Below are 27757 nucleotides of genomic sequence, written 5' to 3'. Positions count from 1 at the left end.
GTGTTGGCACCTCAATTGTCACTTCAAGATGAAGTTGACTGCTAGCACTGGTCACCTTGCCAGAGGCTCCTCCTCTTCTCCAGCCTCACTGTCCAGCCTCTCTGGGGGTCATTACTCTCTTCATGCTGATTAGGTTTGCATGAATACAAGCCTTTGTTCATCCTCTGTTCCCACGACCCAGCATTCGCCTGGCAGTCGCGTGGCTTCAGTGCACGGACCCCCGCTTCAACGCTCCGTCCAAAGATGGGTTGGGCATGTGGTCAATCCGACATCTGCTCAGCAAAACGTCTAAAAGCAGATGCTCGACACTCGCCAGTACAAAGTGTGGTCAGTCAGCCGCTCCCTCGTTCAGTAAATTGCACACTGCAGGTATTTTTAAGTCCGTATCTCACTGAGCAGCAAATATTTTGCGTATGCTGTTTTTTTTTTGTCAGGGTTTATTGTCTAATGTTGCAATCAGTTGCAAAAACATTAGCCAGACATTCCTAAACAATTTTAAAGTTTGCAAACAATTTCTCTTGTCACCATCAAATTTTGAAACACTGTTGGCAACTGTTTGCAATTGTTTGCAACCTTTTAGGAACCCTAACCAAATACCAACATCTGTACGCTTGCAAACACGCGGCTCAGTGAGATTCGGGTTTTGGGGAAGGTGCTTTATCCCCATGTCAGTTGAACCGGAAAGTGCAGAAATAACTTATTTAAGAAGAAGAATACTTTAAATGATCTCACCAGAGAAAATTACATGTCACAATTCAAGGATATTTCACTTCATGACTGGACCATATATGCACTGTGTCACACCCAATGTGTATGCACGTGTGCTGCCCTATTCCCTGGTGATTTGTCAACATTTTCTTTCCATCTGTCTGTGGCCTTTGGGAGTGGAGCTCTGGCCTCTTTGCAGGTGTAATATAACGTTGCTGTCGCGAAGAATGGCTGAGGGGCTCCCCGGGGCAAATACATGGTAACTGCACACCCTTGTTCATCTCTGGGAGAGCAGGAAACTTGCAACTTTCCATGGGTGGAGGCCTGAAAAAGAGTGCATGGTTTCAGGGTGGACATCTGTTGCTCGTGCTTTTCCCCCGCCTCCTCCAGGCCGGTTGGTTCTCTGAGTGAATCTTTTGAATGGAGGCAGTGACCTGGCAGTCTTGAGTGTGTGTGGGAAAATCCCACAGCCAAAGAATTGCTGTATTCACATGCTAATCGTGTTTGTATAAATAGGAGGGACGTAGAGCGCCGAGGGCCCTAGAGACACACTGAGATTCAGAGAGGAGACTTCCAGCATCATGACTGCTTCATCGATGGCACACGCTGGAGGAAAACACGCTAGTGCAAAAGAGGAACGGAAGGTGTGCCTTCATTTTATACTATTAACCATTCTCTGGTTTGAGACAAACGTACACCTTGTTGCTTAGCTGTGACACATCTTAACTGAGGTTTATTTCTCCCTCTGCTCTTTACAGATGCGGAAGCCTCTGATCGAGAGGAAACGGCGCGAGAGGATAAATAACTGTTTGGATCAATTAAAAGAGACCGTGATCAACGCCTTCAGACTCGATGTGAGTACTTCACGTGTCTTAGCTCTTGATCAGAACGGCTGAAGAGAAAGGAACTTTATGAAAACTGTCTTTTTGTCTCTCAACAGCAATCCAAACTCGAAAAAGCGGACATACTCGAGATGACAGTGAAACATCTGCAAAATATCCAGATAAATAAACTTACTGGTGAGAATCTTTGCCAGATTTGTGTGATGCAACTTGTTCTATTTAAATAGTGCCTTTGGAGTTAATGTTGTAATGTAATTTAAAATTTTTAATATATATGATCATTTTTTGAAATAAAAGCCTGTAGAGCATCCAACAAATTGCTCATGACATTGTACATGTTTCAATGAGAACATTCTGGGAGGGAATGCCTGATGCACGTTATGTCGTCACCACTAGGGGCGCTATGTTAACCAGCCATCCTCCCTTGCAGACCCTTTGGAGGCCCAACAGAAATACAGCACAGGTTACATCCAGTGCATGCATGAAGTACACAACATGCTCCTCACTTGTGACTGGATGGATAAGACGCTCGGCTCCCGCCTGCTCAACCACCTGCTCAAGTCCTTACCGAGGTCCACTGAAGAGCTACAGCCCACAGCCAGAAATGATGTCCATGGAACTCCAGTCAGTCAAAGTGCTCGACCTCAGCGCGATTCAATCAGGAGGGAGCGACCCGGCTGCCATGCGTCTGCCGTCTCTGGGCGCCAGGATAGAGCTGTGCTCCGCAGTTCCCACTTGGGGATGCTGGAGATGTGGCGGCCCTGGTGAAGCTCCCAATTCAATTTCATCAGCATGTTGTTAGGCCAACCTCTGTTATGTATCTTATAGATATGCTGCTCAGAAGACAAACGTGGGGCAGTTTTGTTCCAGTCGTTATTGTTTTAGGCGTGCTATAATGTTTCTATAAAGACCTTTGCGCAGTACTTCCCGTCCGAAGTTGACTTCTCGTAGCCTGCATTTTAGAAGGCTCTTATTAATCTTTCATATATTTATTGTGTTAACACGCTATTTATTTGCCATTATAATGTATTTCTTTCCTTCATTCTTTCACTTTCTTGCCATTGCATAGATCTTTGTCTGATCCTTGTGCTGAATTAATATCATTGACAATAAAATATATTATTTACTGAGGTTGTTCTGACTGCAATTTGGTCTACTGTATAAATGGATGTGTTTGCTTTGACTTTTTTGTGACCTCACTCAGACTACAAGAAATATCCCCATTTGCAATGACTCTTTTGTAAAATACCATTGTTGACATTTTTAATATTTTCTATTGCACTGACTTGCTGTTTTGACATATCAGTGCTGTATCCACCCACCCATTCATCCAACCAACCATCCATTCACCCGTCTTTGCATCCATCTGTCCATCTATTTTCTATCCTAATTAGCTAAAATAGCACCATCATACAACAGGTACTGAACAGGTACTGAAATGAAAAGGAATCCCAACTCCACTCAAATAATGCAGTCACACAATTACAATTACACAAAGAACACAGAGAACACGCTGAGCTACAACTAAATAATTGTAATAACTTTTATGTCCACTTCTATGGCTATCATCACACTTCTATGACTGTCATCACTTTGTGTGGTGGTTTCTAATTGTTTTGAAGTGACACTGTAAGCATTATTTGGGACATTTTGGTTTTTACGCCTGACAAAAGTCTAATCTGTATTAAATATAAATACATTAGGAAAAACAATGTCACTCCCATAATGCAGTGCTGAGACCGACCGCGGGTGTATTCTGGGCAATGATGTTGTAACTCATGAATGGGATTTCAAAGCTGTACATATGGCCCATTCTCCTTCATTATGGTCGTTATGAGTGGCCCCCTTCATGGAGAGGGGGATGCCTGGTCCCTCATCGAGCCCTCCAACAAAGGCTGGTCGGGACAGCTGCTCCCAGTCCGCACCATTAAAGATATGGCGCGGGGATCTGGGGGTGGCGAGGTGCCAAAACCATTCCACTTCAAAGGTCTGAGACGCTTCCTTCATTTGGGGCAGTAGAGTTTTACTGACGCTTCTTGCAGAATGACGCGCAACAGTGGCATTTCCGTGCGTAAACGTGCTCGGTATTTGTTTATCCAGAGACACTGTGCGCATCTCTCATCAAAGCCGCTCCATTGTAGTGCTCGTTTGCATAATAATAGACTGCACAGAACGTTCACAACAGGGCAGAGATTCTATTATGCAAAAAGAAAGATATTCCACTCGAGTAGGAGAAATAAAAAAATCTATGATTTCGCAATATATTTTAAGTGCGGTCTTAGTAAGTAAAAGCACAATCTTAATGTTAGGAGGTTGATAACGTGGGAATACAGTAGAGTTGCACACAAATCAGAAGTCAACAAACAGGGAGAACAAACGCATATGCAGTAGACACGGGCCATGCAACACCTGTCGCTTTCTTTGGATAAGGGCCCTTAATTCCCCCGGCTGATTCTGTTTGGGCCGAGGGGCCGCCAGCAGCAGCAGCAGCAGCTGCCAACTGAAGGCATCGCATTACAACCACCCAACAGGCGAGGCGATCTGCTGAGGCATGGACACAAAAGCGAGCAAGAAAGGGGAACGGTCGGGCACAAAACTTGCCTAAGGAATCCATCCAGATCCAATACAAGAACATTTCTATTTTTTTTTATTATGACATCTAGAAATATTGGAATACTTAAATCTTATATTTATCATTTTAGATGTAGTTTGCATTGATTTAATTCTAATGTAATTTTAATTATTTAGCTTCAACGTACATCACAGACTATATGTTATAATGGATGCCATCTCATTTATCTTTTACTATCTCATACAGGGCTGCATATTGTTATGGCAAAAACAAAAAAATACATGGAATTAATTAAGTTAATATTCAATCATATGAATTGATTTTTACAACCTTAAGTGGCTGTGCCTTTTAAAACTAAATGAATTCAAAATAAAAACACAGTGGAAGAAAAATCAAACATAAATGTGTTAAATACAGCACAATTGCAACTACTGTTAACACAAATACATATGACAAGGATTAATAGACCTTAACTTGCTTATTCATATGCAAAAAAGTATATATGCATTATTTAATATTGTGTGCCAAATACACTGGTGGGACAAGAGTATTAAGATTATTTCATATTATATATATTATATCATATTAAAGTAAATTAATGAAATTTTTTGCACATCATATTATAAAATAGGCTTCGCTTGGAAGAAATAGCTAGCCATCTGCCATTTAATAAATAAATAAATAAATAAATAAATAAATAAATAAATAAATAAATAAATAAATAAATAAATAAATAAATAAATAAATAAATGTGAGCAGTATCGCACGTTCTGTGGCCTTTACTCTTAAGTTTTGCATACAGATGGGGAAAAATGAAGTAGTCGCTGCCTTGACACAGAAAAACTCTCTCATTAAAGTCTGTCCAGCTCTTGCGTTGCTGACCAGAGACAAAGAGCTGCTTGCCTATTGGCTGCTGCCGTGTGCGCTCTGTTGTCCCCCAGCAGGAGCAGCTCGGCCCCTATTCACATGTAAATAAGCCCCTATAAAAACTAACAACAGTCAGCCGGCGACTGCACCACGTCTCACTTGTATTGCACAATAAACACGAGAGGACTGAAAGCTCGACTGCGCAACATGGCTCCTTCTGCTCGGCACAGCAAGACCGATATTGGCGTGCAAGAGGAGGAGTGCTACTATGGCATCCAGAAGGTGGACAGGAAGGTAGGCGAGAGGACATAGGAGAACATGTCGCGCTGAGCTGCAAAGCGCAGTGGGAATAATCATGTGGAAATGTAATGTGTTGCAGACAAGGAAGCCTCTGGTGGAGAAGCAAAGGCGAGCTCGCATCAACGAGAGTCTGCAGGAGCTGAGGACCTTGTTAGCAGATGCAGACGTGAGTACGCACTCGCACGCGCGCTTCATCTTATTCAAATGACATTCAGAATTTACTGTTAATTTGAATTTCCAATCCCCCTATCAACAGTTGCACTCCAAGATGGAGAACGCGGAGGTGCTTGAGATGACGGTGAAAAAGGTGGAGGACGTCCTGAAGAGCAGAGCCGAAGGTTTGGACCTCTTCCATGTCATTCAAATATAAGAGGAGATCAGCAATCATCATTGAAATTGAAAGTCTGGAGGCTGAAATTAAATTCATTGGTGTGGCTCCTTGATATGCAGGCTCTGAAATTAATCAATGTCCGTGATTGCTGCATGGGCCGGATGAGTTCAGTGATTCCCAACATCTGAGATTTGAGAGATCATAAAAATATCCAATGTTATGTAATATTTATGCATTTACAAAAAATAATGTCACATTTCCATCACAGTTGAGTTTTTCCTAATCTGCTTGCGCCAACAGAAGCGGACACGCTGAACCACGAAGCAAGCGAGCGCTTCGCAGCCGGCTACATCCAGTGCATGCACGAGGTCCACATGTTCGTGTCCACCTGTCCCGGCATCGACACGACAGTGGCCGCCGAGCTTCTCAATCACCTTCTGGAGTGCATGCCCCTCAACGAAGATCACCTCCAGGACGTGCTGATGGATCTAATTGCCGACACATCCGGGAACGCAGATGGCACGTGGCGCGGAGGCGGAGACCCGCTTTGTTCGACGCTGGCCTCCCCCGGGGGAAGGAGCGTGTCCAGCGGGTCGTCCTCCGGCACGTCCGGCGAGGACTCATGCTCCGATCTGGACGACACCGACAGCGAGCACAACCAGAGCACTGCGGAGGCTTTGGAAAACAGGGAAGCTCTGAGCACGCCCACCGTGACCTACTCCAGGTCCATGTGGAGACCCTGGTAGGAGCCCGCCAGTTTCCATGGGCTGCGTGGATCTATGGGCGCCCTTGAGGAAAAATTCCACCCCAAAACAAACACTTACTAATTACAAATGAACACACTCTTGTACAGTTGCCACGGCCATGGATTTACAAATGCTCTCCACAACTCACCTTCACAATGACACTGTGGGTCCTTAGGATGGTTCATGTTTGTTTTTTTTCTGTCTCTTTGCACATGCCAACTGAAAACGTCTGCAACTGTCCATTGGATTTCGTGGCTTGGTTATTTCAGAAGAGTGGCTTCTCCTTTAGGCAGCACAATGAAGTAGTGGGTAGCGCATCTGCTTCCCAATGCTGAGGTTGTGGACCCCAAGCTCAGCTTTGAGCTATCCGTGTGGCGTTAGCATGTTTTTCCTTTTTTTTAAGTCCGACTTACATTCCAAAAACATGTATGCCATGTTAAACGAAGACTCCATATTGTCCATGGATGTAAATTAGATTGTAAAAGGTTGTCTATTTGTGCCCTGGCCACCGGTTCAGGTTGTCTTCACCCATGCTGACCCCAACGAGGAAAAAATATCAATAACACTGATCAACAGCAAATTTTAATCAGAAATAGCTTTATGTGTCCCTAAACATATTTTTTACCCTGATTTCAAAAACATCTCATTTTTACCCCTAGCACATCAGGTTTGGTAGATATTTGCATTATTTGTCTTTAAGTTTGACCTATAAAACCTTGTACAATATGGATTTTACCATTCGTTGTAATCTAGAGCTCTGACGCTTCAGAAAAGAACCTAACCATTAATTCATAAATATTAATAAATATATACTATAGCACATATTATTATTATTGTTTTGTGAAAACCTTTTGTGCTAGAGAAAAGTCAAGGGCAGATTCTGAATCAATGCCAAAAAAAATCTAGAAAAGTTGACATGTCTGATTAAAAAAAATGTCAACGCGTTGACCAGTATAATGGTTATAATGGACGTCGTTTCCTCAAAGGCATGTGGCCTAACAGTGACACTCTTCCTCACAATATTCACTTATCGTTCTGCCACTAAGGACAAATGAGGAATTGAGCCCTTTATGTGAATAACTTTCACGTACTGTATATAGCATTTGTAAGGAGAGAAGCAAGCTCTTTTAGAAAATGTAAGTTTGGCAGTGCCTCTGATTAATATAAATATTTCTAATGTATTTCATAAAGATTTGTAGTTTACTCCTTTAGAATTGTTGTCTTGCTATAAAGTATAGATCTCTGGATTTGCTTAATAAAATACTTGGATGGAAATGCTTGAGCTACTTATGTGACTCAATGTGAATAGTTTTGTGTAGAATCTTTTTGTTTTGTGAGTGACGATGAGCTGTTAATGTGAGATTGTTCTTTAAAAAAACAGTGGGAGTCACATCAGAATCATGAGTTGAACTCAACTTTGCCGACTTAGAATTTGGATTTAATAGCTTTCACTAAAAATAGCCACAAATATAGCAATTAGCTTGTTTTGCATGTAGTTCCTTGTGTCAGTTTATTATTGGATATAAACCTTCAAAGGCCTATCCTTCTGCCTCCAGACTGAAAATTAATGTGGAAATAGGAAGCATACACAGCAGAAACATGTTGATAGCGTGTCCAACTTTAGAACAGTAAAAGAAGGAGAGGGGCCAGTACTTTGAAAAACATGCCACAAATTATGGCATGGCATCAGCAAACAATTTAGTCTGATTTTATTTTGTCATGTAAGTAATAAATAAATTGGAATGTAGTGGTGTAAAAGTGGTTCGAAATGTAAATAAAGTACATATATGTGAAAAATCTACTCAAATACAGAAAGTTTTGTAATTGCTCATAATATTCTCGCCATTGTTTGAACACTGCACAAGGGAATTTAATTATTCAAGTGCTATTTTAATCCTTAATAATTGCTTCACGTTGAACTTTGCATGGCAAATGTTTTTAGTTCCTGATTGCACAGACATGCACACAGTCATAACAAGCTGTTTCAAAACATGTTTTGTTGAAGGTTTTGTGTCCTTGACCCGCATGCAGTTAGAACGTCACGCATGGTACACAGACAGGGTGTGTCAAAACGAAAAGAAACTGAATTTTGCTTTCATTCCATACGAAGCCCAGCACGGCTTCATCCGTGTATTGTGAAGTTCTTAATCCAATCTTGAACTTGAATCTACTCTGTTTATTGTGAGCTATTTGACAAAAAGAACATTCTTCATTAAATGTATAAAAATACATCGTTCAACAATGCAAAAACTCTTCAACAAAACAACTTTCGCATTGCTTTTCGTTAGATCTGTACCTGTTGTAGCTGGTGAATGTGTGTGTGCGTTCCCATTAGCACATCCTCCCCTTCGAGTCGCACTTCTTTTCACATGAGCTCATTGACGAAAAGCTGTTAAATCCTGTCAGGGTTGAATGGACCCACCATCAAAATATACTGACAGCCATCGCCTTCCTTCCTGACAGAAACAAGCAATAGTGAAAAACATTCTCAGTAAAAGCAAATGTTAGTCCATTTCACGCGGCCCAAATTGGATAAATGAATATTTGAATAGAATAGTTGCTGTCAGATGATCTTGAAAGTATTTAAGACAAGTAAGGCTGAGTGTTGGAGAGGGAGGGGTGTGAAAGTGACAGGAAACACTCTCAAGGAGTAGCCGTGATCAAAGGTGCCACTGACCATTTGACAGGGAAGCGTCAAAACCTTGCAGAGCTGAAAAGAACTTGGAAAGAATACAAGCTGGCTCAGATTCTTCAAAGGCACAACACATATGCACGCACACACACACACTGAGCCAACAAAATTAGAACAGGCATATGATGATCTCATTTCAATTTACACAGTTTGAATTTCTCCATATGAAGCTTGAACCTAGTTGAACATTTTCCTTTACCAACGTCATCTTCTCTTTCTCCATCACACAAGAGGCAGGACTTGAGCGTCTTCATGCATCAGCTGAGTTTTGGTTCAAAGGTCATCTTACTTAATGCAGCAGTTGGCCCGAGAAAGATTTAACGGGCGCTCGGCGGCATATGGCACTGAAAAGGATCCCCTGGGGAGCCCGGCAGCCACCCTCAACTGTCTTTGACTGTGAGAGAACAATCACTTGGAGCAGAAGGCTGAGCACTCCATGTGTGTTTAAAAGCATGCTACTGCATTAATAAGAATCTTTTTTTGTTTTCATTCTGTCAGGAATGATTGGAACCAGGGCGACCAAATGCAGCTTGAACCGGGGTTTATTGAAGGGAAAGGAGTTGGAAGGGAGGTAGGTGGGGAACCGAAGACACAGACGGGATAGAGACTCAGGGACAGCAAACAGACAGACAGAAGTCCACTTAGACACGGATAAAATTCTGACCGTGAGGCTCCAGACAAGACCAGGGGAAACCGACAACAGGGACGGAAGACAACAGTAGACACAGACAGGGATGTACACACGGGCAGGGCTTAAATACATAAGGTAACAAGAGGAAGCAGGTGACAGACATTACGGCGATGAAGGGGTGTGGCGGAGGGAAGTTGCCGGCCGAGCGTGCTCTGGCACGGACGGGCGAGACACATTCACTCACAGAGGCCAGTGAGTGTTCAGTTGTAGACTGAGGTTGAAGTCACATAATTATCTTGGGATTGAATTGATTGAATTGAGTTCTTTCGGGATTTTGAACACCATTTATTTTCCATAATATGACTGACCCTTATAACTTCAAATTTCAATACAAATACCCCATTAGGAACTTGTCTAAAATGTCATTTGATTTAATTGTTCATTTGTTTTTGAATTTCTTAATTATTTTGATATCTCACTGGTGTTGGGGGCTCCCTGAAAAGTGCTGATTTTGGAGGATTTCATCAAACGTCAATATATTAATGTATAACTATTGTTATCTCAAAATCCATTTTGTCCCCTAAAGTGTCACATGATTATCAAACTAGGCATGTGTAATTCTGCCTAGTAACTATAAAAAATATACTCAAAACTTGGAATTTTTTAGTCACATAGCACTACAATTTTTATTTTTATATTTTATTCTGAACATTACTGTATGTGTAAAGACATATAAATCAGTGGCTGCAGAGAACCTAAATCTATTTGCTGATACCAGACATGTTTTCTTTGTTTAGTGCGCAATTAGTTTTGTCGATTTTGTGACGTTGGTCATGGAGTCTCTTTGCCCTTTCATGCAAAGCATTTCTTTGAGGCATTAAGTAAGAAATTCACAAAAAGTCCAACTAGGAAGTGATCACAAATCTGAAAATCAATCATTTTCAAATTGGGCCCCAAGTTCAAAACACAGACGTGCGACTTCCAATCAGTTTCGGTCCACTTCTGCTTTGTATTTTTGAACTCCTACCTGTAATAGTTGTTGCTTATTTACGAGAAATATTGATAATTATCTGTGTATTAAGTATCATATGATGCAGTCTTTCAACGGTTTAAATAGTTCTTGTAATTTTATTTGAACATTATGTCAAACTTTCAAACACAAATTCCTACAAACAAAAATGCACAAAACTGCACTATAATTGAATCTAACCAGACTCATACAGTGGCAACAAAACATTGTACGCGACACATTTTCATGTGCCAGTCCTGCTTATGTATATATTTGTGCATTTACAGGTCAGGCTGTTTCCTCCCATTCACGCACCACTCTCATCAGTGTGGAATTAATTGACTTCCCTCTTTGTGGGAAAACAGTAAGGCGTAAAAACATTTTCCATTTCCTATTCCTGATGTATGAACCACACTTCCATTCTCAATGCGGAACGTATCTAAGACTGCTGGGTCATCCTTATCACTGTACTGAGATGTACAATTAGAGCAAATGGAGTTTCTTCAGGTTTCTTTCCTCTCCATGCACCGAGGCGTGGAGCCCATACGCAAGGGAATCCTCGCACATTGTCCAATTGCGCATTTAGGGGCAGTTCTTCACTGTTCGCAGTAGTAACATGACAGGGGACTACGCCCATCTCCAGCCACACTTGTATCTAAAAGCTTTTCTGCAAATGAAATTAAGTGGACAAAACAGGACCACAGAAACCCATTTAAAATTGAATAAAAATAACAAAAGAAAAAGACAACCACAAAAACTACTGAGTGGGATGTCCTTGGTCCAGCCTGTGCTACATTCCGAAACCGAACCCAAGTTTGTTGAAGGACCTGAGCTGGTTCCGGGGCACCTAGCATCCTGACTTTATACAAAATAGCAAGAGGGTTGTTTTGGCAGAAATATTGGATAGATATTTCTTTGCTATGGTCCCCTGATTTCCTCTATTATTCTGTATTCACAGAATACACAAGGATTGAATACAGTGCTGGAAACCATCGAGGCATGCAAGTTAAGTACTCTTCGATTCGTATGGATTTCATACTCTTTGGGGTTTGGGGGGAATAAATAATGGCGCACATTTCCTCGTGTGTAGGATTCATACTCCAGTTTAGATTAAATCTCCGACTAAAGTGATATTTAAGGTCCTGTAGATGACTAACATGTAACATACACAGTAGTCAACTGTTAATACAATCTTGAAGTAATTTGGCAGTAGCATAAGAAACCCTGGTCTGGTTTATAACAACTACAAATAAATAAGTTAAATGCACGTCTTGTGGTGTGCATCTGATTGTCACTGCTGAGGCAATTTACAGTCAGACTGCGTGTGTCCCGTCCCGTGGCTGATGAGTGAGTGTGACACTCGTCAGTCGGTTTGCCTGACTACAGAAGTGCTATGTGATGGTCCAAAAACTAGGTGGTATATATTATAAAAAAAAAAAAAAAAAAAAAGCAAGAGGTCCCTGCTGACAACAGCACATCAGTTCCAATATTCGTCATGGGGAACAAATGTGACAATCATGTCTTCTTTCATTTTAAGTTACTTTCATAAAGTTGAACAACTACACATTATTAAATGCTCCCAGGAAAACAGGGGGAATTAAATAAAATGGAAAAGTGTACATTTCATATCTGAGACTGTGTTGAGACAGCTGTACAGCATAAAGGCTCTGCGTTAACAGACTGCTGCATGATCCCACTTTCTCAGAGTCAACACACAAACACGCTTGCAGCATTCACACAATCATCACAGCTTCAGTTCATCTGTGTTTAAGAGTCTTGTTGAGGACGACCAGGCACACGGTTGTTGCGTGTCACATTTACAATGTTGTGTGTCTGAGTGTTCGTGTGTTAAGGGTCCATGGCTGGTCAAGTGTGTCTCCTCTCCCTCGAACGTTTCATGAGCCAGGGTCCAGTTTGGGCTGCGACTCCTCCGTTTGGCTCTGAGCATTCTCGCATTCTTGTCTCAGCTCCTCGCCCATCTCCCCCATGTCCATTTCAGGGAGGTTCTCCTCGATGTGGTCCTCTGCAGCATCTTTGCAGTACAGACACTCCTGAACACACACGCACGCACAGTCACGTTAAAGGTTTTAGTTGGTTGGCATGCTTTGACTGGCCAACACACACAGATTAACAGTCGTATAAAAACATTTGCGTCTCAAATCTTTTAAGGAATTCACTGCGGACCTTCACATTGATAGCTGCAGGTAGACCCCCTCTTCGCATCCACGGGTGTTCCTCCAGCAGCTCTCGCCGCTGGTCTGAGGAAAAGTGGGGCTGGCTCTTCTGCATCTGTCTGAGCCGTTCCTTGTCTTCCCGCAGGATCTTCTGAATGTCCCTATGGAACAAGTCATGCAACATTGTAATGTTCTGCTCAAGGGAAGGATAATAAGCCTCACACAGTGTGCATTTACAATTACAAATCACCACAATTGCTCTGAATTGTTGACTCACCTGCATGGCATTTGATACGTCATCATGACCTTGTCGTCAGCATTGGCCATCAGCAGCCAAAGAGGCTCCTGGAGAACGTATTTGATGAAATGCTCGCCCTCGCCCTTGGCCGACGCCTTGACTTGTGACTGGCCATCGCCAGAATCTCCTTCTCCTCTCGCCTTGACTTTGGTTTTAGTCTTTGGGTCATGTTCCAAAGAATCAATACTGCCAAAGTATTTGCTTGTGTTGCTGCTCCCTACATAGCGGTTTGGAGAAACAAATTTAAGTCAAGTCAAATGGGGCTTCAAAGCAGCTTTCTGTTAGCTTTGATTAACAACTATGGACAAACCTGTTCTGCTGCCTGAGGCTCCACTTGCTGATGTACCGCAGCCATTGCAACCAGAGCCTGAACCTGAGCCCGATCCAGATCCTGATCCTGAGCCCATGGAGCCAGATGTTGCTGAACCGGTGCCGGAGTGAGAGTCCTCCTGCTCTTGGAGAAGGATATCCAGTAGGTCACAGGATGACGAGTGACCGTCACTATGTGCGCCATCTTCTGGAGAATTAACCTGCATCGTCACCTAACACAAAAAAAAACCCCCACAAAAGTTGGAAAAGCTGCCATTTGTGCAATCATTCATTTGCAATAAAAGTAACTATTATCTATGTTTGATTGATTGGAGTTTTTTTTTTTTTTTTAGTTTCAGGGGGTCGAGAGTCAGCAGCTTGCATTTGTTCATACATTAAGCAAAAAAAGTGGACCATACTACCTACAGTAACATTACGAGGTGTGATGAGTGACATTCGACACATTTCCCAAAAAACTGTCATAAAACCAGCTGAATCAAAATAAATACATTTACACTTAAAAAATTAAAATTCTTACGTATGAAATCAATAAAGATGTAAAGGAATGACATTTTGGCTATGATTGGCTCGTTTTGTATCATTTTGTCAGCAGAAAACATTTTCATTAATATGTTTTTTTCATCTCTAATGTTTATTATTTTGTTCATTTAGTTTAAGTATAACCTTGTAGTCATTCTACTTGTACTAGAGAGATAAAGGGCCTACTGGTAAACGGACCTTAAGCTGAATACCAAAGATAGTGAATATATTGCTATGTGGCTTTCCATGCGGTTGTTTTATCGATAGCTAGATCTATAGAAGATTATGACTTGAGTCAACATTTCAGTTCAATGCCAAGAAAAAAAAAAAAACTCTCACCTGCTGAAGATTTTCAGCCTTGGCTGAGGCGGTTGCATTCTTTTCCCCCGCAGGTCCTGCTACAGCAGAACATGCCGCTGGACTGGTGCCTTGGAGTCCAACAGAGGCCACTGCACTGTCCTGCCGTTCTACGGAGCGTTGGCCCTCTTCCATGCTCAGTAAATTGAGCTGCAGGGGCGAGCTGCACCGTGACTCAAAGAGCGTCGGTGACGTGGTGCGCTCGCGTGCTCCAGAAGCCGGGGTAGAAGAGCGAGAAGCTGCCCCCTCTCTGGGCTCCAGACCTGAGGCTTTAGGGGCTTGGGTGCTTAGGCTATATGGGAAGGGCTGAGGTGGATATGGGGCTTGAGCTACAAATGGAGTCTGGACTGAGAAAGTAGGTTGGGCAGTGAAGGGCTGCTGGGCAGGATAGGTGGTTGGCCGAGCCTGGAATGGCTGCTGGGCTGGAAAGGCAGTCGGCACGGGGAAAATCTGTTGGCTGGTGAAGGGAGGTTGTGTTTGCATGGTGTACGCTGGCTGTGGGGTCTGAAAGGGCTGCTGGCCATTGAACTGAGGTTGCGTCTGAGCCTGCTCCAGGAAAAACGCTGGTCTGGGAGCAGGCCCCATTTGGCCCAAAGGTCCCATTTGAGGGAACAGGTAATTTGGTAGCACATAAGCCACCACTGGCGCAACAATGGGTGCGGGGAAAGGCGTGGCAGTGGGAGGGACTTGGTTGTTCTGGCCCTCAACAAAGCCTGTAGAAAGGGAGGGGTCGGGAGGGGGGACCTGTGCTGGAGCCGTAGGTGCCGGTGGATAGAGCTGGTACGCGGGCACCATGGCTGGGTAGGACACATTGAAAGCTGACAATGATGCTTCAGATGGGGACCATGACGTTTGGTTGAGGCCCTGAAGAGGGGGGCGGGGTTTGCGGTTCGAGACGGCGCTGTCTGACGACTCGGGATGCTTCATGCGTGGCTTCTTGGACTTTCTGTTACGGTTCCCCTTTTTGGCAGTAGTCTCTGGCCGAGTGGTGCCCTGTTTGGCAGCACCTCGTAGTCCCGATGGTTCTGAAGTGACCAATTACAAGGTCAGAAAGTTGTACTTCACAATATCCGCATTTCACCAAGAAGGTCATTCAACACATCAAGGACACGAACACACAAAATACTAGCTCAACTGACAACTAGCTCAAAAGACTATGACAAACTAGAATTAATATTAGTGACCATGTATGCCAAACGTTTCACAGGAGTGGAACATTTTGTTTCAACAAAGCAAAAAAACAACTCCTCATTCTATTCTGTTTCCGCTGAAAGTATTTGTAAAACTAGTTTTGGCACCAAAAGTCAAGACAGCCAAACCAAAGGGCAGGTGAAAGTAGAATGAGATTGTCTCTTTCATGTGGTTCAAGACTAGTAAGTAGTTATGGAAATAGGCCATAGTTGAATTCAACTTCAGTGCTCTTATCCAGGGCTGGTTTGTGCTATGGGCAATATGGGTGACCGCCCAGGGCGCAATCTACGTGGGGGTGCACGAGCGCTCTTAAGATAAAAAAAGAGGGCGGCGGGGGACAGCAGAGGAAAAGGGTGAGGGATTCCAAGGCTACACAACTGCTTCTGAATAAATTGTAAATTGCATTGCATTCATAAAAATAATACCTATCCACATGTAATCAATTAGGTTATGTGAAAAATTTACACACAAAAAATAAAAATAAAAATGGACAGTGCACGCACTATGTTATGGCCGCATTACCTGATGCACGCATACGTGACGTGATCAATGTTAAGTTAAGGTTGTTTGAGGGACCGGATGGTGTTGGCAAAAAAAATTGTTTCCGGGAGGGGGTGCGGGGGCGCCGCGATGCATGGTTCACCCAGGGCGCAAAAGTAGCCAGGACCGCCTCTGCTCATATCAAGTAAAACGCCCCAAGTTAGAGGGAGTGAACTTAGTTAGTGACAATCCATATACAGTCATTTCATGCTGTCATTTTGAAAATATTGCTTACCTTCAGGGTTGACTGGCCCTTTCTGCCTGTGCAGATGGGTGGAATAGTCCTTCTGGAACGTCCTGGCTTTACAGAGTTCTCGGCAACGAGTGAGGAAGGCCTGCTCTTCTTTCTGCGTGTGGGCTGCCAGCACCTGCTTGGTCAGTCCTAGGCGCTTATAGGCCTCTTTCTCCTGGCTCAGTGGAGATACAACACTAACGGGCGGAGCAGGAGGGGCAGGGCTCTCAGCCACGTCCTCAATTATTTCTGCCAAAACAGCACATTCATAAACGTCAGTCATTAGGATTGCTCCCATCTAAAACCCTATGCTGCTCTTACACTCTCTTGTTTTTTGCATGGCATTACAACATATTGTTTCGTATTAGCCAGTGTTTCAAGTCCTCATCTCATAGCTTTCTTTTGTCTTCTGTTTCTGAGGGAATTGTAATATTTAACTGCGAATATACACTTACCAGACTCTGGCTGTGGCTTCTTGTCTCCCACATGCACAATGGTGCTGCTATAGCTACACTGAGATGTGATTGACACAACACTTTCGGCCTTGCTGGGTAAGGGAAGGGGTCCCATTGGTGCTCCAACCACTGCGGCTTCGGACTTCTTCAGCGCTTTCATGTTTGACAATCCAGGCTGGCCCTCTAGCATCAAAGCATCTAAAGAACAGAGTCACCCATTGTTCGCTCTGAGTCTCACAAATCTCATCATCCATGCAACCATCCATTTTCTGATAACTAAATCCAACAAAGGCGGCTCGGTGACGCGCTGGGTAGCACGTCCGCCTCACAGTTAGGAGGGTACGGGTTCGATTCCACCTCCAGCCCTCCCTGTGTGGAGTTTGCATGTTCTCCCCGGGCCCGCGTGGGTTTTCTCCGGGCACTCCGGTTTCCTCCCACATCCCAAAAACATGCTTGGTAGGCCAATTGAGCACTCCAAATTGTCCCTAGGTGTGAGTGCGAGTGCAAATGGTTGTTTGTCTCTGTGTGCCCTGCGATTGGCTGGCAACCGGTTCAGGGTGTCCCCCGCCTACTGCCCGTGTACGGCTGGGATAGGCTCCAGCGCACCCGCGACCCCCGTGGGGACTAAGCGGTTCAGAAAATGGATGGATGGATGGATAAATCCAATAAAAGTCATTCACGAGAAATGCAGAGGGGACTTTCTCAAGTGACAGGAAATAATCTAAAAGACATATTAACGATAGTAGTAAATAATAATAATAATAATAATGCTGCTGTGAACACATTTTAGTTATTACCTAACCATACAAGACATTTGTCTAAGAACCAGAAACCGTGACGGCAAAACTGAGATACGAACCAAACTGTGAATTTTGTAAACCCTTCCACCCCTACTATGTGTCTACGTGGGTGTGTGGACGTATCTGAATGATCAGCCCATACCTGTGTTGGAACCACCAGGAGCCTGCACATTGTCCTCTGTACACTTTTTGTCATCATCTGAGTTGGATGAGGTAGTATTTGAAGAAAACTGGTATTTCCTCTTTACAGTAATGGGGATGTTACAGCTCTCCAGGTACCTGAAATAAGGGTACAGTAGATTATATATCTTGAGAAGGAATACTACACAAACACAGATAGGCACACACTCACAAACACTTACCGGATAACACTGTCAAGGCAGCTAATCTGCTGGTAGGAGCAGACAGTCTGGTCTTTGAAGGTGAATTCATCCATGCTCGCTGCATTACCATCTTTTGGTGCAGAATCCTTCAGACGCACCACTGGACTCTTTTGAGACACTGCCATTGTAGGAAGAGAAACAGAAACTTGTGTCAGACAGATACACAGCAGGCACGTAAAGAGGTTTAGCACAACTCGTGCGTACAAAAGAAAACAAACGAGCTGTCACGCTCTCCCTCAATTTCTGCAGGTAACCTGTCTCAGGACAGTATGCTAGGATTTTTCACAGTAGAAAAGCATCCTGTAACAACATTTTAATTTGCTTTTGACCACTTCTATAGAAAACAGTGACACCTTAAAATGAACACTTTCGATAATTGAAGAATTGAGCTTACCATCAGAGTTCTTCTTTTCGGGTTTGGATGGGTATGGAGCTGGTGAAGGCGGAGGGGAGCGCAGGCACACCTGGGAGTCTTGGTTCTTGAGCATGTGAACTCCCTTACAAATCTCCTGAAATGTCCTGGTGGGCTTGGCCTTGCTTGTCTCCTCAGCTGTGTTCCCGTTGCCATTGCTTTCACTGGATGAGCCATTGCTCACCTGTTGTTCGTGCGAACCGTTGCTGCCGTGGCTACCATAACCACTGGATCCCATGTTGTGAACCGGCTAAGGGTAGAGAAGCCATTACAGAAGCTGGCAAAAGCTTGTGATAAGGTGTGTTTAAATAAACTATAATGTGTATACATACTTGTAGGAGAAGCCTGTGGATCTGCTCACTAATTTCTTGGATGTCTGAGTCCATCATCTTCCCTTCATTGAAAGCCAGGGCTGCAAAAACATCTTCATTCACAGGACCCCTGAAAATAACATCAACCGTGTCAGTAAAACAACTTGGATATGGACAACTCCTGTATAAATGATCAAAATCTAAATTCACCATCAAAAGGGGTAAGATAACTTTTAAAGTGTGCGAGTAAAAGACTTACATGCGGACTTTGTGCCTGCCGATGACAAATGAAACTTTGCGGCTCCATGGGTTGACAAAGCTGGACCAGCTGGTGTCGATTGTAATGTATTCGCCATTTCTTGCGCAGAAGCGGATCGAGGAGTGGTCAAAAGGCTGGCCAGCATATTTTAAAACTGTTGGTAGAAGGCAAAGTGTTTATGATATGGCATGGTCATGCAAGTAATTCACAAGTAGCCAGATGGCACATATCAAAAACCCAGAAAGAAATCTAGCCTTACTCTTGCGATGCACGGCCAGCATGATAGGCCTGTCACTCGGGTGGAGATTGAGCAGTACAGGTGTCCCGATCAAGTCCTGGGGGAGGTAACCCAACAGCGGAACAGCCCTGATGGAGAATATAAGAATATTAGAAATTATTTCCCACATGACATAACCTTGTTCATTAAGTTCAAAAGGCATTCTTTTACTCGCCTTTCATCCACATCCTGAAAAACACAGTTGGGGGTGTGTGTGGTGGTGAAAATGCGCTTGTCAGGAGGGATTCTGGGTGCTAGTAACAGAGAACAGAGAAAAGAAAGTCTGCATTAGCCCTTTGCTGAGATATAACCAATTTAAATCAAGGATGGAAAAGAAGTACATTTTAAATTGCCCAACTGGCCCCCATCAAATTCATATTTTTAAAGCAGGAAGTGAATCATGCTTCTCACATATCATTAGTGGTCTCACCTTCATAACCGGAGTGCACCCTTTCTGCCAGTAGGAGGCAGCAGAACTGTTCCTCAGACAATTCCGCATCTTGAACTTTCATTAGGTAAGGAGTCATGCGGAATGGGTAGTACTGCATGTCCCCATAGTGTTCCTTCCCGCCACTGAAACACATAGATGAATAGTTCAATTAGTTTTGTTTCATTTATATCACAAGCAGACTTGCACTTAGTTATTTTGATGTGTTGTGTCTTATTATCGATAGTTTAAAGTACGGGTCAGCAACATGTAATTGGCTCACCAACTAGTAATTTCCTAAGAATGTTGTAGAAGTCATCATTTAAAAACACTTGCACAGATTTAGAGAAGTGTTGCGTATTGATATTTATGAATTTTCTATCTTGATAACCATTTTACTATTAAACGGGTATTTTGAACACATTTCAGAAGCATGTATAAATCATACATGTAGCCCTCAAATAGTTTCAAAAAGATTGGTTGGTGACCTCAAGTTAAGCCTTTAATGCAGCTTCAAGCAAGTGACCTAGGAGCAGTACTTTTCTGTGGTGGGGAAAAAAAGTCCAAGCAGCCCAAACTAAGGCGGGTAAACCCAAGAATAGCTGTGTTAAGCCCAGTTGGGAAGAAAGTGCAAAATAAAAGGGGCTGAATATTAGAAGCTCACAGCACTACCCCACACACTCTCTTTGCTCCTGCTTGGTGCGACTTGTCTTACTCAGGGATTGTTAGAGCAGAAATCTATGAATCAGAATCTGCCGTGCGCTCTCACTCACCTGATGCGGCAAAAGAAGGATTTCTCCTGCATGCACTCCGTGGGAGAAGACTCTGAAAAAAACACAGGGAGGAGGGTGGAGAAACAGGATGACTATATACTCAACAGTGCGCATGACCAGAATCACCCATCCGTTGCAGTTGGCTGAGATCAAAACGTCAGTGTAGTTCTACTCAAAAACATCCCCAAACCAAAATTTTATTAAGATAACAAATATACCTGCTGTACTGAAGGTGTTAAGTATGATTTTTTTAAAAGATATTTGAAAACGACAGGGGCCAGCATACACTCCATAATATTGGCACCCCTAGTTAAAAGCCTTATGATAATTTTGTTTTTTATTGCTGAAGCATACTCTCTTCTGGAAAATTGTAGTTATGATTCACCAGATACACAAATAAGCTCCTTGAATGGTTATCTCGGTCCCTAGACCTCAACCTCTTCTCCAGGTTGCTGGATGATTTCAAGAGCTTGTGCAAAGAGAAATAGTTGAAAAACCTTCTTCTCTGTATTCTCCTTCGTTTGAAACATAGGAGTAAATTAAGTGTTGTTTTGTTAGAAAAAAGGGATATGTACTAAGTATTAACATCAGGTCTGCTAATAATTGTGGCACATGATTCATGTATAAAATTAAAAAAAAAAAAAAAAAAACTTTCCTCAGTGTAGGTTTTTCTTAGCCACTGAATAAATGCATTTGAATTAAAGGTTGGATTTACTTAAAAAGGGGATAAAAGAACTCATGAAAAGTGACAGAATACATCTTGACGAGGGGTACCAATAATTATGGAAGGCAGTGTATATTAAACAGTATAATAAAAACAGTGTGGCGGGTGTCTGCATAAATTGGTTTGTGTGGTATTGATCATGCTAATAAAATATGTGCGATGTGTGTACAGGCATGTGTCAGTGGGTGGCTCATGTGAAGGAAACGGATGAGTCTATGTGTGCAGGTGGTGAAATTTAGGTTTCATGTGGGTTTCCCACGTGCCTGGTGCAGCTGGTGGGAATCCAACATCCATTTAGCGTGTTTGAATGCAACACATCCCACCAGTTTCGAGATTGCTGTTACCTGCTCCAGTGCACATGCTCCACGAGGGCAAGCGGTAAGGTGTCGTGAAGCTGTAGAACACGCTCACGTCCTGAGGAGTCAAGAATTCCACAAACTTGGCATTATGGAACACCTCACGCTTGCAGTTTAAGATAGTTGCCGCTTGATCGGAGATGTAAACTATTTTCCCTGTGATTAGTGAGACAGCCACAGCAAATATGTCCTGCAAGAAACAAACCAGATTGCTGTTAAACACTTTAAAAGAAAAAAAAAAAATGTGGTCATGACAATTTTGTACAGTAGAAAGAGGCAACCTTTGAGCGGCAATGAATAAATGTATGTCGGTGACAAAAGAACTTACAGTGTTTCTGAGGGTGTATTCAGAAGTGATGCTGTTGATCTCCTCAATGGTGTAAGACGACACTTCAAAACCAGGTGGTTGGCTGTCGTTGATCATCAGCATCTGGTAATACTCCTCGTTGGCTGTAAACGAAAAAACACCACATCTGTAAAGCTGTAATTGAAGACGCTGATCCATGACAACATTTGCCCAACAACATTGATGGTATGTTCTTGTTGCGGACTGACACAAGTTGGAAATCTTACCTTTCACCTGCTTGACACACCGTAGAGCATATTTGAGTGTGTTGACAGTGGTGGATTTGCCCTTGTTCCTCTTCTCCATGGGCAAATGCATCTTCAGTTCCTTAAGGGTCTTGAAGAGCTCCTTCTGTGTCTTTGCTTTAGCCGACTGTTCGCTGCTGCAGAGCGTACACGAGACACATACATGTGCATCAGAGAAAATGTCTCACCGAGGCTGGCACACTCTTGAGTATAAATTGGCGGAGGAATGATGATGGGAGAGACTGGCACTGAGGTGAGTCAACGTGATGAATTAAGGAGCCAAACATGTGTAAGGTTCATACTAACCTGCAACCACTAGTAGATGGATTGTCCTGCTCGGAGCTCACCAGACTGAAGGCATTGGAGCTGCTTGGTGGCGAGGGGCTGTGAGAGTTTGAGCTGTACAATAAACAACATGGTATGGACAATGTTAAGAGCAAAAGAGCAGCGAAAGGGCCCCAAAAAAATTTTACGTAACACATCAAGTGATCCAGGAACGTGCTAGAATGTGTCGGACCAACAACTTGTAGGTGAAGAAGGCCATTCATTATGCATGGAAGACCACAATGATTTTTTTATGGACAAACTTCTCGGTAAAATACGTCGATCAAGCTAATTACGATCCCATTACAGAGTCTTCAATGCGGTGCAAAACACGCTGTGGATGTTTCTTGGACTACCACAAATCAATCGCATTAGAAAAGATGTATTGTATTTTCCATGTGAACTACGACAACAAAGCGCATGCACGAGAAATGCCTGAAATTCAATTAGTTGAACTTTCCATATTAAAAAGTTACCAAGGTGTTTAGGGTCGCAATGGCTCTTCGAGGGCTCCCAAGGAAACCAATTAGTCCATGAAAACTTGTCCAGGATTTGAGTTTAGACATTCCCAAAATTTTGCATTGCGCTTACACGGACCAAAATGATCAGACTAATGATCAAAAATGTTGTCTGTTACTTTAAATTGGTCACGGGTGGCTTCATAGGGATAGTTCAGAAGGCAGTACATTAGTTTTAAGAATTAAGGTGCTTGTGAATAAAACTTTGGTGTCACTATCAATTTGAGTCGAAAGAAAGCAAGACAGCGTTGCAGCCATGACTCATACAAGAGAAAATGGTCCCTCTATTATATTTAATGATCCATACTTCCATGACCTAGATGGTCCGCTTCCACATAACGGCGGAATATTCATACACGATTGAGTGCGTTAGGGTGCTCTCACCTCTTGTTGCTTCCCGATGACTCGTGGAGAGCGGAATCTTTCCCGTTTCCATTTGAGCTGCCCACAGATTCATTGCCGTGAGACTCATTTCCATGCGATTCGTTGCCATGGGACTCGGTCCCACTCCCACTTGAGCCGGCCATCTCTACATCTTCGTGTAAGCGTGTCCGCTTCCTTTCATCGTGGGGAGAACCAGGCGAGGCAGGGTGCTCTTGGCTGCTGTCACTGCCTTCTGAAGCCAAGCCCAACTCTGGCTCCATGTCACCCCCATCCCTCCTGCCACAACCCTCGCTGTAACTGCTGGCCATACGGTGAAGTTGGCTGATGGCGGAGCACGAAGAAAGTTCTCCTTCCTCCACTTGAAGGCTGACCCTTTCGCGGGACCGTTCCCGCCCGTCCAGGGTTGAATAGAGGTAATGCTGAGAGTCACTGCTCTCTGACATGGAATGGGCCAATGGACAGGAGATAGGACTCTAGGTTGTCTTCCTCATGGCAGCACCACAAACGGTATTGTAGTGGGGTGTAAGCGTAGTTGATCCCTCACCAGGAAGCATTCGCTCTATAATAAAAGAAAATAATATGCATTATTATATTGCAATGAGATTTTCATGCGCAAACAACAAATAATTTGAGCCTGTTCGGAGAAGCTGTACATCAAAAATTCAGCGGTCAGGACTGTGATCAGATCAGATTGTTCGGGATTGGATGCAAAATGACAGGGCACCGTCTTCCAAAATAAACCAACACTCCACCTGCGCATGCACACATCTTCACAGTCTACCCATTCCTCAAAAGTTCAATCATCAAAAATAAAAGGGAATTCCAATCTTTCTGGGTGAAGCATTTCAATTGAAAGAACAGTATAGTACAACTATGAAATATCTCTACAGTCAAATGAATATTTCAAATACAGTAGCAGTCATAATACATATTTGCAATCATCATTCTTGTACTTTCTAAAGGATAGCCACCACAGAACACATTTGGATGCAGATTTGCTTTCTTGATTGCAGCATTGTTTTTCAATATTAGATCATTTACTGGAAAACTCAAGTACAACAGCTCTCAGGGAGCACATTTAATACACATTGTATGTTAATAATGCCTTAGATAGTAATTCTACACAAACGTGGTCAATTATCCATGATTTCACCTTATGTAACGCAGAGATGCGCAGCAGAATTTGCTAGGAGGCGCAATACGATACAGGTGATGTGCCTTCTGTGTGTCTGATAGCAACCATTCCCTAATACTGTACTAACAAAGTTAATGTCATGTTTCTTCAAAAGTCTCTTGAAGAGGTACTTACAGTATGTTTGTTTAATCCACCCTGCAACAAGCACTGTGGAAAAAATCCAAGCAAGCTGCAGCTACAATACTTATGTAAACCGTTTTGGGCAATTTGATCATTCTACTCTTTACATAAGCACCTCTGTGCAAAAAAAAAACCCAAAAAACTGAAATACAGGTATTTCTCTTAAAACGCACAATAAAGTCCAAGCAGCCACACATCCTGCTGCTTTTCACATGGGCTGAAGTTCAGAGGAGACCTCCTATTGGCTGCAGCCAACAACCAGTCAGGAGAGAACAAGGAGTGTCAACATGTTACAGTCATAATAGCCAATCAATGATCAAACATCTCCTTCGCTCTCACATTAAAAAAAAACTATATAACGTGTGTATATTGTATGATACGGTACGTTTCTTAAAGAGCTTCACCACAAAAATCCATCCAAACATGCACCCATGACACTACAGAATAACCACACATTCTCTAATAAATAGCAAACTGCTTCTAATGCCACTTCATCAAGGAAAACTTTACAAAACTAGATTTGCATTAGAAGAAAGTAAAAATAAAAACATCAGCATATAATGAAGCATGCCCTTGCTTTGCTTCTGTATTAAACTTATAAAAAAAACAAGATACTGTTTAAAAGGGCAAGAGAAAATGACACACAAGTACATTTTGACTTAACAAAGACACGAGAACCTGGAAAAAATAAATTTACCACAGACTCCTTCTACTGGGAACACACAACAATGGCAAATAAATAAATTGCCAAGGAAAAAGCTTCAACGTCCCATAGAAACATGCTCGCAGACGCATAACTCTCAGAATGACATAATGAAACTAAAGTCAAGTACAGTAGTGCTTTAAGAACTGCATCATTATTCAGGGGCTGAACCAGTCATACTAGCCCAGCTATCGCAGCATTATACAACGGCTGCTCCAGTCACATGGATTTGGATCCAGCTACCATAGCCTTATTTCATAAAACCAAATGTTTTCCACTTCATCCAGGCGTGGCACTTCGTCGAACTCATTACTAACAGAAATTATAAGAGTAACATAACTAAAGTCCCAAATACGGAGGGAATATAATTGTAACTTGATTTCTTGTTTGATTTCATTCTGTACAGACACAACATAAACAAGAAATAAATAGTTACATAATTCCAAGAATAGATTTATATTCCAATGTTTTCAAATAATCCTCTGTGACTTCCTGAATTTTAGACAAATGAAAACTGTGTACTCAGAAGTTAAAAAATTAAAACTAGGGAAACACTGTAGCTCAAAGAAAACAATCATAGATTTATAATTAGTGAGAAAAAAAAGCTTTGTAAAAGCCGACCTGACTTTCACAGTTCATTGTGGACGGGCTTTAAACTATAAGATTTCTGTAAGGCCTCAAGGCCTTAAAATAATGAGCAAAAAAATAGCCGTATATTAATAATTACTTCCACTTTTCTATTAAGCGGCTGTAGAATTGCCTCACTTCAATCGGCTATCCCCAAACATAACAGAATGTTGCAATTTTTACATTTAAAATACATTTTTACTTCTATGAATCTGACTATGCCTATTAACCGGCTTCCACGTTGGTAACAAGACATCATATTGACTGACATCGATTATTTCACATGCTCCCATGTGCTTGTACTTTAAAGGTCAGAAAATATACAATAAAAACGCTTGAAAGGGGCAAAAATCCTCCCTTCCTCCTCCTCACCCACAGTGACCTGCTATTCACAATCCACACACACGTTGACCTGCAATCCACAGCACGGTACACTGACACAGTTATGTAAAAGTGACGAACCAGTCCACAAACAGACACAAAAACAGCATTCGCGTGCCCCCAAAGGGCCCATGTCGCACAAATGGACATCGTCTTCCTTTATAGGTATTCACAAAACAATCAAATGTTATTTCTGCCTTAAAAATAGTAAAAATGTAGAGCAAACAGAGTGGCCGCGCATGCGCAGATCGGACTTAGTTATGCAACTTCTTTTTACGCTTTGACTACATCTACAAGGAGGAATTTAAGCAAAAACTCACCTGGTTGATCGAAAAAAAACTCCTCTTTCTGGACGTGTCAGACGACATGTAAAAATAAAGCCGAAAGGCAAAAACAAGACCCACGTAAAGCTCAGTGTTCGTCAATGGGAGACGGCATTCAGGCAGGCTGACACAGTAGTCGACAAGTCCTCCCCCAGTTTCCTCCGGTTTAGATACACCAGCCAATCAGCGAACTCATAGCGCGACCTCAATTCTCTCCCCGCCTCTACCGTTGTGCAATTGGTCAGAAATCGTAGATATCTGTGGAAAACGTGACGAGTTTACAAAGAGCTGAGCTGATTGCCCGAAGGACCTGCCAATCATTTTATATAAACAAGCCAACCTCCGCACGTGGAATCCCATGTTACGTGTCTCGCGTGGAGCGAGCGAGCTGGTTAGTTGAAACTTCTAGACAACGCGTTGTCGACGGGAATTACATAAAAGCAAAAGACCGAACAGACTTTTATTGGACAGTCACACATGAAGCCCATTGATGATTGCCTATTCACCAGTTAAACCTTTCGCGACGTGCGGTCAAAGCACTTAAACTTTGAAAACACGAATTCCTTCACAACTTAAGCGACGACCAAAAAAAAGGTCGTCAACCTGATGCAGTCGTAACCACAACATTAGGTACACTCGCTAAAACCAATAAAGTCCAAAAGAAAACTCATCCATACACTTATCCCAGCCGACACCCAGTCAGTCACAGGGCACAGATTAACAATCGTTCATATTGGGATTCACAATTTAGTACAAAGACAAACTAAATTGTATGTCAAAGGCTGTCTGTGCAAGGTAAAATGTTATGTAACTCGCCCTGTTTTTCTTCTTCTTTTTTTTAAGATAAAGCTCATTTTGTTTGACTTAGCAATCGTGCGAAGAAAGGGCAGAATGATGCGCAAGGGGTCAGAAGCGCGTAAAACAGGGACGGCTCCTGGATTGTTTTCTCCCGGGGCTAAAAGCAGTAATTCACACATGGGTGGCTGAGAAAATAATTCATTTATAAATCTGTGCAGCCCTTTCAGCATTTTCTTTTATAATCTAAAATATATTCATAAATTGTTTTTCTAATTTA

At 42.6% G+C, this 27757-nt stretch overlaps 3 protein-coding genes and 1 long non-coding RNA gene across 5 annotated transcripts; 2 read left to right on the top strand and 2 right to left on the bottom strand.

Moving 5' to 3' along the window:
* The first annotated feature begins 1227 nt into the window (after positions 1–1227).
* Positions 1228–2684, top strand: her8.2 (hairy-related 8.2). Its single transcript, XM_049724896.1, has 4 exons — positions 1228–1352; positions 1467–1562; positions 1649–1727; positions 1981–2684. The coding sequence occupies exons 1-4, from the start codon at positions 1290–1292 to the stop codon at positions 2316–2318; spliced, it is 576 nt and encodes a 191-aa protein (XP_049580853.1). The 5' UTR covers positions 1228–1289; the 3' UTR covers positions 2319–2684.
* Positions 2685–5014: 2330 nt separating this feature from the next.
* her13 (hairy-related 13) lies at positions 5015–8167 on the top strand. The gene is made up of 4 exons (XM_049726293.2): positions 5015–5283; positions 5369–5455; positions 5546–5627; positions 5921–8167. Exons 1-4 carry the CDS (start codon positions 5197–5199, stop codon positions 6364–6366), a joined length of 702 nt encoding a protein of 233 aa, XP_049582250.1. The 5' UTR covers positions 5015–5196; the 3' UTR covers positions 6367–8167.
* LOC125972542 (uncharacterized) lies at positions 6516–9813 on the bottom strand. The gene is made up of 3 exons (XR_007482845.2): positions 9723–9813; positions 8663–8822; positions 6516–6649 (listed from the first exon to the last, which is right to left on the bottom strand). It is a non-coding gene; the product is annotated as an uncharacterized lncRNA (long non-coding RNA).
* Positions 9814–10797: 984 nt separating this feature from the next.
* Positions 10798–26857, bottom strand: LOC125972529 (period circadian protein homolog 2). 2 transcript variants are annotated; one of them, XM_049726277.1, is made up of 23 exons: positions 26680–26857; positions 23334–23892; positions 22414–22506; positions 22090–22244; positions 21845–21966; positions 21505–21706; positions 20437–20488; positions 19667–19809; positions 19412–19490; positions 19219–19325; positions 18960–19113; positions 18722–18830; positions 18372–18639; positions 17957–18095; positions 17737–17873; positions 16795–16992; positions 16343–16588; positions 16090–16239; positions 14359–15401; positions 13481–13712; positions 13150–13387; positions 12883–13033; positions 10798–12749 (listed from the first exon to the last, which is right to left on the bottom strand). In XM_049726277.1, the coding sequence occupies exons 2-23, from the start codon at positions 23774–23776 to the stop codon at positions 12594–12596; spliced, it is 4617 nt and encodes a 1538-aa protein (XP_049582234.1). In that variant the 5' UTR covers positions 23777–23892; positions 26680–26857; the 3' UTR covers positions 10798–12593. The 2 variants fall into 2 exon arrangements, with proteins under 2 accessions (XP_049582234.1, XP_049582235.1); XM_049726278.2 differs by lacking the exon at positions 16090–16239 and having other exon boundaries at positions 26680–26856.
* Positions 26858–27757: the final 900 nt, after the last annotated feature.

The sequence above is a fragment of the Syngnathus scovelli genome, chromosome 7, assembly GCF_024217435.2.
Source record: "Syngnathus scovelli strain Florida chromosome 7, RoL_Ssco_1.2, whole genome shotgun sequence".
NCBI lineage: Eukaryota > Metazoa > Chordata > Actinopteri > Syngnathiformes > Syngnathidae > Syngnathus > Syngnathus scovelli.
This window is presented reverse-complemented; position numbering and strand designations above follow the sequence as displayed.

Bases quoted from the DNA above. Each gene is read 5' to 3' on its own strand.
- her8.2 (XM_049724896.1), top strand. From the start codon at position 1,290: ATGACTGCTTCATCGATGGCACACGCTGGAGGAAAACACGCTAGTGCA. The intron at 1,353-1,466 runs GTGTGCCTTCAT...TGCTCTTTACAG, and splicing joins GTGCAAAAGAGGAACGGAAG to ATGCGGAAGCCTCTGATCGA. The intron at 1,728-1,980 runs GTGAGAATCTTT...CCTCCCTTGCAG, and splicing joins CCAGATAAATAAACTTACTG to ACCCTTTGGAGGCCCAACAG.
- her13 (XM_049726293.2), top strand. From the start codon at position 5,197: ATGGCTCCTTCTGCTCGGCACAGCAAGACCGATATTGGCGTGCAAGAG. The intron at 5,456-5,545 runs GTGAGTACGCAC...CCCTATCAACAG, and splicing joins CCTTGTTAGCAGATGCAGAC to TTGCACTCCAAGATGGAGAA. The intron at 5,628-5,920 runs GTTTGGACCTCT...TTGCGCCAACAG, and splicing joins CCTGAAGAGCAGAGCCGAAG to AAGCGGACACGCTGAACCAC.
- LOC125972529 (XM_049726277.1), bottom strand. From the start codon at position 23,776: ATGTCAGAGAGCAGTGACTCTCAGCATTACCTCTATTCAACCCTGGAC. The intron at 21,967-22,089 runs GTAAGATTTCCA...TTTCGTTTACAG, and splicing joins GTGTGTCAAGCAGGTGAAAG to CCAACGAGGAGTATTACCAG. The intron at 19,114-19,218 runs GTAAGGCTAGAT...TTCTACCAACAG, and splicing joins GCTGGCCGTGCATCGCAAGA to TTTTAAAATATGCTGGCCAG.